Genomic DNA, 14817 nt, shown 5'->3' with positions numbered 1-14817 from the left:
TATGGCACATTTTAAAATGTCCGGGGCCGCGTTCGCGTCGATTGTAAATGTCCGAAATATTAATAGAATTATTCCCGGCGCCAGCGCGTATAGCTACACATTATGAAAGCAGATCGACCGGGCGAGATTACGCGCGACAGAGAGAACCGTGGTTCGCCGGAAAAGGGCCGGGACACGCGAGGGTAGAAAGGGCGGGACGGAACAAGTGAGAAACACAGACGGCGGAGAGAGGCGGCTAATACCGATGGAAACCTATTACCATCTATCTCAATGCCGGTGTAATGGATGCGCAGCCCCCGATTATCAATCCGTAATAATTGTGCATATTAAACGGACGCTAATTATCGGTCCGGCCGCGGGCCACGGGCACCGCCGGCAAATTGCGCAAGTTATGCTGGGTGTGTAACGCTGTTAAAACACGGCCCATAATGACGGCGCGGAAAAGAGCTACGGCGAAAAGATAATTACGCTGGAAATCACTCTCTGCCCGAATATAGCGCGTCCGCCGCCTCTCTGCATGCCGCCCCTCTGTGACCCCCTTTGGACCCCTCGTCGGCGATCGTCGCGCACCGGACCGAGTCAATTCCGAGCGAGTTTTATAAAACGCTCAACGTATTAATTAATGATCGTTATCGACCGGTCTGCGCCGTTCCGCGCCCGTTCCGCGCCGCGCCGCTCCACGTCGCTCCGGCCGAGTTTTATTCGTCCTACAGTCGTATAACGCGCCGACCGATTAATATCGCGGACATTATTATTCACCTCGGGTGTCTTGTTCGCGCGATCTCCGCGCACCGAGCGATCGATCGTCGCTGAAACCCGTGCCGGTACATATCGTGCCGCTATTAAGCAGCGGCGCGACCCGTGTACGCCGATTTTTCCACCGTGCAGTTAATCTTATAAATTGTTATAGAGTGCTCCGGTTGTTCGATACGGTACGCGCCGCGGATGAAATATCCTTTCCTTGTTAAACACTTTAGGCCCCGCAGGATGATATACGCAGTTTCAGATACGTTTAAATCTTAGGCTGTCGTGTCTCCTTTCCGAACACAGTTGTCCCCTCCACCGGTGCCCCATTACTAGGGACGGTTTACTTAATGGCTAATGTATGGCTGAATAATTCACGGCGGATCGCGTGTATTAATATACGAAATATCCGGACGCGTTCTTTAAGCTATTAGCGAGCAAATCTCTTTCTTATGGGCGACACTGCCCCGCGTCGGCTTGAATATTTTAAATGCTTTACGAGCTACAATTTTGCTAAAGCATCTTATTAGTCAGCTGAGACGTTTACAGGTAAACAGGAGGCGTTCTTTAATGTTTATGCCAATGACGGATGCGGTCGCTTAAATTCTTGATTATACGCAACGATGCTGAATTATAATACTAAATATGCTGCTCGTAATGCTAAATTAATTTAAGGTGGTAATCCGATGCTCTGCGAACCGATTGCTAAACAAGTTGACTTTTCGACTTCTCTCGTAACCATTGTAAAATTAACTCGATAGAAATAAACTCGAAGCAAATATTTATCGAAGCAACAAAACATTCGTTTCGTCGACGAAGAATATCTGAAACTCGAGTACGCAATTTTGTTAACACGTACAATCCCGATTTTCTCGATATCCCGGAAACGTCGCTCGCGCCCCAGGGGTTCCAAATTTCATCCCCGCGTTATCAAAATCAAACACGTGCCAGGTTTTTCCCTGATAATGATCGTCGATTCAATCGGAACGAGCCGCAACTGCCGTTAATTCCCTTGGCCCTTTGAAACCGGGCGACGAACTAGCAGGAGGCATCTTGAAATTAGCGACTACTCAGACGAGCAGCCAATTACCCCCGGCCCTCGCAGCGAGCCCGTTAATTGAACGCCGAAAAAAAATCTGAATCCCCTCTGCGCCCGGTTACGAGGGGAAATTCTGTCGATGCGATCCCGGATTTCCTTTTATTTCCCCTGTCAAAAGACCGTCGACGCGGCGCGAATTGACCCGGACGCCGGGTCTGGCGTTCGCCCCCGCGCCGCCCCCGAACCCCTCTATGAATCCAGGATCCAGACAGCGCGCGATAGTTCCCTAAATCGATTTAGCCGGTGCGCGGGGGAGGGAACTTCTTCGCGGCGATCGATCGCGAAACGATTCTGCGGGCCACTCGAGATCGGAAGCGACGCCGGGAACACTGGCCTTGAGCGGTCTCTCGAGCCTTTTTTTGCCAGCCCCGAAGCGCTTTTAATAAACGCGCGCCGCGCCCAGCAGCCGCTTTATGCTATCAAAGGTGGAGTGGGGGCTAAAGGGCGCGAGCAAAAGAGATAAAGAGAGTCTGCGAGGGCCGGGGACCCGTGGGCCGAGGGTCTGAGGGGCCGCGGGGCGAGCAACTGCGGAAAAGAACGGGGGTGCATTTGACGACGAGCTTTTTACGGTCCTGTGTTCCGGTGTTCGGGCTTTTACGTCCATTTCAGGTTTCCTCCTGTTCCACCGACTGATCCGCAGACTTCTCTGTCGTCTTCTTGCCCTCTTTCCCTTTTCATCCGTTCACCTTCTGCCACTCCCCACCCCTCTGCACCTCGCTGCAATCCGCCGCACGGCGGCCTTCAAGCCCGTTTATCGTGTACAAAATTTAATTTTCCAGGCATCACATTTCGAAAAGCTTTCGTATATATTTATCGGTAACCCTTTGAATACAGGAAATCCAAAATATTGGAATAAGAATACTTTATATGTATTAACAGGCAGGTTTTCATTATTTAGGCGCATCACAAATTTTCAAGTACAAAATTTCGGAAACGAAATCTTTGTTGCAAATAATTGAAGTTATTCCGATTTTTTTTAATATCAATATACATGTAATTTTGACAAATTCAATGACCTATTATACAGGATGTCCCAAAATTATGTTACTTCCGGGAAATTAGGGATTCCTGAGGTCATTTGAAGCGACTTTTTCCTTTACAAAAATTTTCTCCGAGGCATCGTTAACGAGTTATTAACGAAAAACACTGACTAATGAAAAGCGAGCTCGGCTGGCGCGGAGCGGTCGAGCCAACAGCGCCAGCGGTCGAGCGGTCGAATCCCAGCTCAGCTGGCGCGAGGCGGCCGAGCCAACGGCGCCAGCGGTCGAGGCGGTCGAATCCCAGTTCCGCTCATTGGCTCGATCCATTTCGATAATAACTCGTTAATGGTGCCTCGGAGAAAATTTTTGTACAGGAAAAAGTTGCTTCAAATGACCTCAGGAACCCCTCGTTTCTCGGAATTACCTTAATTCTGAGACAACCTGTATTATGATCGTTTGGATAAACGGTTTCGCAGGCCACTGTGCGCATTCTAGGCTCGCCTGTTTTTTTTTTCTTTCCTGCCCCCCTCCCTCCTTTCTCTATCCGCTCTTTCTCTCTTCGGTTTCTCCGCTCGCTGCCTGAACTTGATCGCAACGATCTCTCGATTTTATTTGCCACCCCCCTCCACTGCCACCGCTCGCCCTATTGAGAGATCGCGCGAGCCGAGCGGGATCTAATTTCTTTTATGAGATGAAATTCGTCGCGGTCCAAGTCGTTCCCCGACTGCTGCACCGGGGTCACCATAGGTCGCCGCGATTCGATCGGTCGATCATCCTAATTTACACTCCGGGCGCGAGACTTTTCCTCGAACGGCGCGCGATCTCGGAAACGGGAAATCGTTGCCCGTTTACGAGCGTTTTTAATTTACACGGTCAATGACCACAAATTTATACCGATTTTTCCGATTCATGAATCGTGTACAGTGATTTGTTCCATTTAAAAATAAAAATACGACGGTAATGCAAGGTTAAGTCTAAATTTGTAATCGCACATAAAAGTATCGTCGCACTATTTGTCTTTTTAATTTATCTGTGGCGTGAAAATATTATTTTTATATTTTCGTATATCGACAACTTTTAGAAACACTTCTGCAGACATTTTTTTAGCAATGACAAAACAATTTCATGGAAACTGTTCGATTTAGTTTAAAGTATGAAGAGAATGTTTGCACAATTCTTATCTACGATGCACAATCTCGAGAAACAATGTAAACGCAATTGTTTATAACTCGCAGACTGTGCCTACCGATCGATCAACAACCCCCGCTATATCTCATAAAAGGATGATTCCTGCGACATGCTAATTAATTCTATAATTGCTGATTAATTCTATTAAAGTAAAACTTAGAACGAAAAAAATAAGACTAAAGAATCATTACTGTTTGAACAACTTTATTAGAAATTCCCGTCAAGAACCACGGGTCAACATGATTACATTTGGATGTCGTGTTCTATTAATCGATTAATATTAATTATTCCGTAGAAATGATTCAAAGTGCCGGACTCTGGTGAACAAGTATCAACAACGACGACGTTTGCAACGAAAACATAAGATTCGTCGATGTTTCGTATAATTCAACGTAGCGCGGACAAACGTGGTAACAGAGATCGTTCGATTCGGATAGTCGACGTCGCGGCTGCGCTGCCGTCGATTCGTAAACGTGTAAAAGGGGATCCAGCGCGAAGATAGACGAGCGGATTAAGTCGGATACGCGAGGCGGTAATTGAGGCAGCAAGATAATATTCGGGATTAGGCGTCTACCCGCGCGGGTATTTACGCGCCGCCTCCGTCTCCGGATGCGAAATTCCGCGGCTGGAAGGAAGTTCAACGACTTCTCGATGCGATTATCGTTTCGCGGCTCGAAGTTCGTCGCTTTCGCGACGTATCGAAGCGGATCTCCCGGCTTCGGCGCGCAACAGCACAGTTGCTTACACCGGTCACACGGATAGCCCTATCCCAATTCGTCGTTTAATACGCTGTGCTGTTACCAATTCGCGAAACCGCGATTTATTGTTGTATAGTGGTTCGAATATTTGATACTCACATGCCTCTCCTCGGCGGGATTCAGACCTGAAACAAACGAAATTCGACTGTTAATTTTCTGCTACTTCGTCTCGACGGTGGTGTTAATCGAAATTGATCTCTCTCTCTCTCTCTCTCTCTCTCTCTCTCTCTCTCGGTTCTTAATTTCTTATTCTACAGTTATTGGGGAATTATACGGGTTTTACTTTAAGAAACATTTCGACGATCTTATTTATTCAAGCATACGTATAATATATTAGTTGTGTTTAGGGATTGGCAGTTTCAGCGTTCATTAATTTTCGGCAACCTGCAGACGATTTTAATGTAAATACCGATCTTCTTTCACCGGTTTTCAAGGGTGCAGATTACATTTTTATTTTATCTCAAGGGTGCATTATTTGTAAAAAATTATATGTTCGACGATTTTTTTCAAGTTCAAACTGAATGATTTTATCGGAATAAACCAATTTATCGATCACCCCCGCTTTTAAAATTTTCAAAAGCAACGAAATTCCTTTACACGAACGTCAAATTAATCACGTATAATGATGTGTTTCTAAAGGCAAATGTCTGATTAATAGACTGCGGATTTCATGTATTTATGACAAAATGAAACAGAAACAGTGGGAAAGACTAAAAAACTCAGTTTTGCATTATTGTCAACCTAGCGAACATATTAAGAAAGAAACGAAACTTCTATTTAACCTCAGTTTGTCGCAATCGAGGTAGACAATTTTCATTTTGCATAAAAATCCGCTAGTCTAGTAATTAACGTTATTACCGTGTCATTACTCCGCAGGTTCTTCGTCGGTCGTGAAATTTCGACGCGCTCCCGCCCTGACAGATAGCCGAACAAGAAGAACGATCCAATGCGGTTACGTGTTCGAGGAGCAAAAGTGACTCGTGTAGCTTTTACGTAGGTTGGGTAACAATAGGAGGAGGAAGATATCGTTAGGATATTTCCTACGAGACAAAGTGTACCTACAAAAGGGTGGAGACGGGCGGGGTTGAGGGAAATCGAGCGAGGGAAAACTATGAACCCGGATTCTCGAGGACAAAGCTCCTCGTCCAAGGATCTTCCCCCAAGGTCCCCGCACCGCCCGTCCTCTTTTCCTTTCATTCACCGTCCCCTCTCAGAAATCCTCGAGAAGTCTGTCTCTTCTTTCGACCCCCAACCCCTTCCAATCTCGCCGCTTCCCTTTTCTTTTATCTCGTTCCCAGCGCGAAAAAGATTCTGCCACCATGCCGGTGACTCCGAGTCAGTTCCACAATAATCATGGAAAACATTGTAAGGATTCAACTCGCCGGGAAAGACGGCTTCTCTATCGGAGACTGCTCCGTTTTGAATGGCGCTACGGTAAAAGAACCACTCGTGGAATCCGTTGAATTATCTTTATTATTTGCTTAGCCGTTGTGTCCGCGACTAAGATTAGCATCCGGTTTGGATCATCGGTGTCGGCGATTAAGACTGGCATCAAAGAATTATTATCTTCAAACGTTCGGATAAACGAGGAAGGAATTTTTCATTCGTTAACGGCGTTTCTTTTTAATTATCATGTAAAATATATAAATAAAGACACAGAATCTTTTATTTATTAATTCCTATAAAATTTCACGACGGTGCAATGATTTTCATTTCGATCACGTTCTTGCAACGTATGCAACTCGTGCAAGTTTTAATTACGGTTAAGCAGTTTGTTGCGTTCCGTAATAATCTTCTCTTTGGATTGCACAAAATTTCTAAATATGCGAATTTTGAATTATTAATTCTGCAGCTAAAATTTTGGAAAAGAAAAGGAACATCGACTAAAAAGGCTTTAGATAAAGAATACAAATTGACCATCGTTCAACACGTTCGATTTGCCTTTTAAAGAATTGTATTAATAAACGCGAGAGACTGCGAATATCTGTGTTTATTTTATCATCGAACAATTTTGATTACGCAATCTATAGAATCGAAGCTGAAAAAATCTATTGCAATTAAAAATTTCGAATTGAATTTCTACTAAAAATGTACTAAAACCATGCTAAAATTTAAATTTCAAGAATTAATTGTAAGTGGTTTTGATAAAATGTATACATGGATTTTGTCAAAGAGTAATTAATTAACCAACGTTCGTTCCGTCAAGCGTATAGAAAAATGATTATTAATACAATTGCCAGCTCGACCGTGAATATTCCATCAACGATCTTGCAAATTTTCCGCAATCAACGAATTTATTGTAGACGCAGCGCCGGGCCTGGCAGTCATTAATGCGTTAACATTTATTCGGTCGGATCGCGTCGCAATTATGTGAAATATTATTGAATGCAAGGTAATTGCCGGGCCGGATAGCCGGGCGATAAATTCCGCAGTCGCGACGAGACGCGAATGGCACGAAACGAATGGTACTCGAGGAACGAAACGAACAACCGTTCGACGTGGATAATCAAGATTTAAATCGTAACCGTCGCTGCAAAATTCACGCCCAATTACAACGACGGCGAACTAACAAGGGCGGCGCGAAGCTCGCTCGCTCGGGACAGAGAATTAACAACGCATGGGAGACATTTAAACGTCACGGTGGGCAAAAGACGTCCGCAAGGGGCGGCCGGCAAAACGGCGCGAGCGGATGCGAGCGGGCCCGCTGCGTTCCCCAGACGGAAAAACTCGCCGCCATAAACCTTCCTTGTACGGCCATTTACAAATAAAGTAATTCGTCGAGTGCGCGTTTTACACGCCGCGATAAAACATATCCGCTCGGCTCGCCAAGGGGAAGAGACCGCGCGCGACTTGCCCGCGTGTTTTACGGCGCACCAAATTAAGGAAAAGCCGTCGCGCATCGGCGAAAGGATCCCGGGGCCAAGCCATTACCGGGGTTGTAAGCGGGGGTGGAAGCCTGGCGAACGCGAGGGGTCGTGAATTTCTCCGCATGGACCGTATCCAACGGGCTCTCCACCGCCGCGCACAGTGGTTGTTCGTTCGCTCGAAATCGTGGACAATGCTAACAACTCGGTAATTATTAGCTCTTGACTCCATACTATACCTTATAATACCTTTTTACTCGACGTTTAGTAATCTTTCGTATTATGATATCGAATGAAACATATTATTATAAAAAAGATCTAAGATGTCCTCTATAGCTTGATAAAAAAGTGAAATAACGAGAAACTAATTATTATATCGTGTATCTCTTTTTGTACCACATAGTTTCTGTTTGAAACTTTTTTTTTTATATAACAAACGGTTTGCAAATAAGTGAACACTTCGCTCAGAAAATTCGTATGAAATAGACAAAATTAACAGTTTCATTTCTAAGAGAATCTATTGATATATCTATGCAGACATTTTTAGTTAAGAATATTATTCAATAGTGTTTATGTTCGTATGAATTTGCGATTTAATCGGTTTACAACTAAATGTATGTGTATTCGTATCTTCTATCTATCTAAAGTAATGAAATCGGAATATATTATTAATTTATAAACGAAAAAGTAATCGGAAATTCATATATATTTAATTAATTTAATATATATTAATTTGATTTATTTAATACATATTTAATATACAAGGTGTCTAGATTCCGCAATCCGGAAATGGCGGGTTCCTCGGATCGTTTGAAGCAGCTTCTTCCTTTACAAAAATTTTCTCCGAGACACCGTTAACGAGTTATTAACGAAAAACAGTGACCAGTAAGAATCGAGTACGGCTGACGCGAGGCGGCCCAGCTAACCAGCAGCCTCGCGCCAGCTGAGCTGGGATTCGACCGCTCGACCACTGGCGCCGTCGGCTCGGCCGGCTCGCGCCAGCTGAGATCGCCTCTCATTGGTCACTGTTTTTCGTTATTAACTCGTTAATGGTACCTCGGAGAAAATTTTTATAAAGGAAGAAGTTGCTTCAAATGACCCGAGGAACCCGCCACTTTCGGATTGCGAGACATTTTTAGGATACCCTGTATATTTAAGACGGCTGCACATTAAAAATTAGTTTCAACGAAAAATCATGCTCCGTTTACGTATAAATAAGAACCGCTGTATACAGTTTCAATGTACGAACACGATTTGTTCGACTGTTGTCCGCTATTTCGGGCAAATTCGTCGGTGCGCGCGAGGTGGAACGAGGACGGAAAATCTGGCAACGTTCATTTTGCTCGCTAACCTCGCTAATACCAGTCCCTTTTTTTCGTCTCTATTCCTCGGCCGGCGCGGTGGCGACGACGGCGGTTTCCGTGGTCTTTTCCTAGCGCAGCACCGGCGAGTTCCTGCGCGCGGCTCGTAAACGGACGCGGAAGAGCGCGCATAATTTCCCACTAAAACGCGAAGAGCTCGTTTACCGCGACGGAGGGCGGGAGAGCGTCGTGCATCTTCGCGGAGACGCCTTCAACGCGACAAGCCCGCTCACCTTTCGGGATCATTAAGACCCGCGGAGAGGGAAATATCGGCGACGGAACGGCGTCGTTGTAACAGAGAATTAGTCGCGGAGAGGAAGGAACCTCGAGAATCCGGGGGGATGACGCGGCAACTCTTGCTCGAAATTGCTTCGCGAATTTGCGCGCGGCGCACTTTTAATCTATTCCGTCTTGCGAACCGATATGATAGCGTCAAGTTTCTACCCTCCGCCGTAACAATTTGAGTGCCGTCGCGTCACTCCCGCGTGGCTGACGGAGTTATTTGCTCGGATTTAACAATTCATTTCGAAGACGGTCTATTAGATCTTCCTTATTTTATCAGGACCCATGAAACGTAAGGACGTTGTAAACGTAACTGGTGTCATGCTACTGAACCTTTCAATTTAAGGATTCGATGGAATACTTTAACTTCGTGAATTTTGTTAGGTCGATGCCATCGCAGTCCAAGCGTTAAAGACAATTTATGCCATCGGTTCGGACATGAAACATTTCGGTTCGTAAAAAGGTACTCTCGCGGGTTATTAACGTTTTATATACTCTATTAGTAGTCTCTACGATGACTCAACTGTGCCTAAATGTAGGAGAAAATGGTCGATTCTCTCCAAGTTCTTACAACGTAAACACTTCAGAAATGCAGATTCCTATGCGAGCGAAGCGCGATGATTTTATTTTAAATTGTTATTTCAGAAGAACTCGTTACTCGATGGGTTATGGGCCAGATTCTTATAGATTCTCGACAATTCTTTTGCTATACATAATTTTTAGAACCTAATGGTCGGACAACACTTTGCGGTCGAATAATTATAAAAATTAATACAGTTTTTGAAAAATGTTACTTAAATGTTACTTACTTTGTACTTCAATTAATTATAATTTCTTAATTTTATTAAGATTCGCTAGAGATAAAAATGTTGAAAAAGTAAGTGGTGTCACGTAACTTTGCTTTGCAAGTTTAATTGAAATATCGTTCGTCGACTTATTGCTATAAATAATTTTTAGTTGAACGTGCTATTACTATGTCGCACTATATTTCCATAAAAATTCTCTCGATTAAATGAAATTGTTCGAAACTTGAAAATTCAAATCTGTGTCATTCGTGCACGTTCGTAGTGGTATTTTGCAAGTTCGTATAAAAAACAACAATCTCTTTACTTCTTTTATCATCTCGTAGACAAGAGTGAAATCATTTCGCTCATTATTTCTCTCACCTAATCGCAGGGAAGCTTCGACATTCGTCGATGTTTCGAAAATGAAATAAGTGTATCGTCTGAAAAGCCCGAATCGCCGTTGCCCGATAAATCGGGGTTATCGGTATCGCCGGTGCATAATAAAGACAAGCCGAGCATTATTATATCCATGGAGGACCCAGCGAACCGATCGACCGGCGGAATTCAATTTGCCGGGAGTTCGACTGGTTCCGGCGCTTTGTCTCGTCTAATTATGCAGCGATTACGTTTACGTAATTTATCGTGGTTCGAGCGGTTGGCCGCGCGCAGCCCTTCCGGGCCGACGCGGCGCGGTGCGTCAGCTGCAAAGGAGAGCGAACGGTGCACGATCGCGGAATAAGTTACGCCCGATTTAATGGGCCGATCGTCGGAAAAGCAAACCGATCCTGCCCGTTCGTGCCGAGCTCGTCGCGAGGGCGGTAAAAAAAGCGGATCGAGCGCCGCGCGCGTGCGGGACGGGGACCGGGAAAATAGGAGGACAGCATCCGAAGGAATTACGAGGAGCGTGCACGCTCGAGGGGGCTCCGGGAGCTCCCGAGGGGCCATTACTCGGCGGAGTATCCGCGATGAAATGGTAATGCGAACGGCACCGGTTTCTAATCGTCTGTAAAAGAGGCCGCGCGCCGGGCTCGCCGCGGTAAATTGTTTCGCGAACGAGTCGAAAGAATCGGACGGACCAGATATTACGCTCGAAGACGAAGAGCCGGTCGCGGAGAACGAATCTGTGGGCTGGGGAGCGAAACGATAACGGCTCCCCGCTGGAAACAATTCGCCAGGAGCAATGTACCGTAAAGCGGGGAAGAAGTTCCAGTTGCCGCGACAGAAATAGTGGCCCATTACGGCCTGGTGGCCTACCGTGCTCCTCCTCGAGAGAGGGTGTCGACGAGATTCTCTGCCGTATACCGGCAGCACCGGTGCCACCACGATTTCGGATGTCGAGGACAGTGGATGGAGTCCCAACGGGGTTGACGGAATCGTAAACAAAGGATTTCTCGGGGCGCTACGTTTTTTAATTATGCCCGTGTACACGTATTTGACACTATTTTCTGTCTCTCGTCAGAGTTTTTCTCATTACGTTCTGCCAATTAATCACAGAAAAACGCACTTTTTTCGTTACAAACTAGGATAAAGAAGTTAAGAAAGCGAGAGTCTTTTATTTTCATTCGTCATTCGATGTAATAGCGAAATTTAAAAAAAAAGCCTTGCAGTCATTATTCAGTAGACTGATTCCTCTGTCGATTAAAAAAAATTCTAGTCGTTTAGACCAAGTTTCGAAAAAGACAGCGCGTTTTAACCAGTTAAGTGTGTTCGACGACTATAGCCGTCATGGAGATGTGGCAGAATTTTCCTCTGCGAAAATTTTCTCCGAGGCTTCGTTTACGAGTTATTAACGAAAAACGCTGACCAATAAGAGGCGAGCTCGGCTGGCGCGCGGCGGCCCAGCCAACCAGCGCACGAAGCCCAGTTCTGCTCATTGGCCGTCTCGCGCCAAATGATCTCGCCTCTGATTGGTCACTGTTTTTCGTTAATAACTCGTAAACGAAGCGGCGGATTGCATTTTCGCTAAGGAAAAAGTTGCTTCAAATGACCTCAGGAATCCCCTACTTTCGGATTGCGAGACATTTTTGGGACACCCTGTATATACATTTTTCATTCATCCTTTCTAATAGTTTCTAACTCAAATAGCCATTTGTAGCCAATCTAAAGTTGCAGCACCCACTACGAGATATCTCGTAGCTGGCAGTTTTGGTACAAACGCTTACTACGAGATATCTCGTAGTTGACAGTCAATGGGTTAAAGAGCGTCCGCTAAATTTTCTCGGAGCAAATTCGTGAAAAAGTCGTGACTTCGCTTTCGAAAGATGAACCATGGAAACAAGACTCGTCGCGCCGCCGCGAAATTTTCTACAAACAAATAACAGACTTTGCGCTTCTATTTCGCGTATTTTACATGCGATTTGATTCAGCGTCGCTTCATCGGAACCGCGCGTGCATTCATTTAACGCGAATCGACGCCGAGGCACCGCGGCGTCCGCATTTCCGCGAATAACTATAATTCCCGAAAACGTTTTTTTCCTTTCTCGAACGCGACGAAACCGAACGCGTGAAATATGAAATTTCGGCGCTCGGACTCCGGTCCCGCGGACAGAGATTCATTCGAAAAACAGAACCGGTCGTCGCGATGAAAAAAGCAAGCAATCCGGAAACGAGAAAATCTCTGCGTTCACAAAAATTCCGGGGACGGAGGCGGTTCCTCCCGTCGCGCCCGGTAGTCGTGTCGCACAAAAAGGCCGGAGCAATAGTGCTGCTAACGATCCCGGAAATTAAACCGGGGTAGATCGTTGGGAACGTGTTTCCAGTCGGTCGGCGACGATCGTGGTGTAGGTGGCCGATGGCGGCGGAATTTTCAAAGGGACGCGAGCGCGCGCGAGTCGCAGCGTGACTGTGGAAAGTCGGCGGCCGCCGGTTCGAGCGGAGCCGAGCGCCGGTTCGCGGGGATCGGTCGGTATTTCATTACACCGGTCCCCTTCGACAACGCTCGGAAAACGCGAAACAACGTGAAACAACCGGCCGGAGGTTATACTCGGCCCACGGTAACATAGTTAGGCGAGAGTGCAGCTCGAGATATTGCGCGGGCACTGTGCGAGAGCCGAGCGCGAGTGGGGAGGAAGGAGAACAGGGGTTGGATGGATGGACGGACGAACGGGTGGTGGATGGTTGGATGGATGGTCGGATGGATGGCTGGATGGATGAATGGGAACGGGAGGAGAGGAGAAAATGGAGCGGGAGGGAGCGAGAAAGAGCAAGTAGGAAGGCAGAGAGAGAGAGGATGAGAGGAACAGGCTGAGGGGCGCGAAGGTTTAGAAGAGCCACCTAGAGGTGGATGGAACGAAAGCGGGGGAGGGGAAGAGTCGGAAGTACTCTCGTGTCAAGAGGAGATTCTGAGTGCTCTCCTGAGAGACGACCATGCACAGCGAGAGGGAGCCCGGAGAGCGAGAGAGCGAGGGTGAGAGGGGGAGCGAGAGCGAGCCAGCTCGAAGACGGGAACCAGAGCGAGACGCGTTTCGCGAAACGCGGAGGGTTGAGACGATGAGCGGGCGAGCGTGGGTGTGCTGCTCGCGGGGCTGTGTGCGCGCGCTATATAGAGACAGGAGAGTCACTTGAAGCCCTCGCGACTTTGTCAGCGCTACATGGAGCCTAAGTGCGAACGTTCTTGCACTCGTATGTCGTCCCAAGGAGAGGGAGAGGACGAGGACGCGCCGTAGCAGAAGTGGATCTTCGAGGTCAAGATCGAGGGTTCTGCGAGTTTCAGGCTTAAGCACGATCGTTTGCGTCACCGTCGTATAGCGGCCCGGTTGAAATATCCTCGTTGCCGCGGCAAGCCGCGCTCTCCCTAACACCGTTACCACCAATTTTCTCGGTGTTTCGCTCGCCGATCGCGCCCGTATCCGCGCTCATCGGAAAACCCTCGCACCGCGACAAAAAGATGCCGCGCTTTAGGATCGACGTGATTTTCTTGTTTATTCAACGGTGCATTCCGTTTTTATACGAACTTGCAAAATACCGCTACGAACGTGCGCGAATGACGTAGAATTGAATGTTCAAGTTTCGAACAGTTTCATTTGATCGAAAGAATTTTTATGGAGGTATAGTGCGACAAATATAGCATATTCAACTAAAAATTATTTATAGCAACAAATCGATGAATGACATTTAAATTAAATTTGCAAAGCAAAGTTATATGCGACACCAATTACTTTTTCAACATTCTTATCTCTAGCGAATCTTAATAAAATTAAGGAATTGTAATGAATCGAAGTACAAATTAATTTTTGAAAATTAAATTTTGAATAATTCACATCATCCACGTATGGGTATGATATACATTTTTAGGATAAATAGGATAAATGTTGTTAATAATGTAATTATGATTTTTAATCATTTTTTAAAAAACATTCTAGCAACATTTTTCGAAAACCGTATTGATTTTTATAATTAGTCGACCGCAAAGTGTTATTAGGTTCCTCATAACAATTGTTCAGAATTAAAAGTTCTTCGCAACTGTTTCAAGTACTTAACCCTTTGCACTCGAAGCCATTTTAACTGTAAATCTAAATTGATTTTTCTAACTTATGGTATTCCCATTTTATATAACAAAGTGCATTTTATGCACTCGTATGCATTTTTTGCGACTCGTACGATAGTTAGACATTTAACAATTTTTTATGTCTAGACTTTTACAGTATAAAAATTATCTTGTAACAATTTTGATGGTGCCTCAGAGTCACCACTCGAGTGCAAAGGGTTAAACCTGTAATATAATAGTTTCCGAGCCTCGGGGAGAACGAATTTTACC

At 45.7% G+C, this 14817-nt stretch overlaps 1 protein-coding gene across 1 annotated transcript in view; it reads right to left on the bottom strand.

Annotated features, from left to right (window-relative positions):
* LOC117223057 (protein groucho) overlaps window positions 1-14817 on the bottom strand; it is a 187182-nt gene that overhangs the window by 39693 nt on the left and 132672 nt on the right. Inside the window, exon 7 of the mRNA XM_033475166.2 lies at window positions 4869-4894. Within this exon, the coding sequence (XP_033331057.1) occupies window positions 4869-4894 (26 nt within the window). The remainder of the gene's footprint in view (window positions 1-4868; window positions 4895-14817) is intronic.

Source organism: Megalopta genalis, chromosome 4, assembly GCF_051020955.1.
Source record: "Megalopta genalis isolate 19385.01 chromosome 4, iyMegGena1_principal, whole genome shotgun sequence".
In the NCBI taxonomy this organism is placed as follows: Eukaryota; Metazoa; Arthropoda; class Insecta; order Hymenoptera; family Halictidae; genus Megalopta; species Megalopta genalis.
Note: the sequence above shows the minus strand (reverse complement) of the source record. Positions and strands in the feature narration are given on the sequence as shown.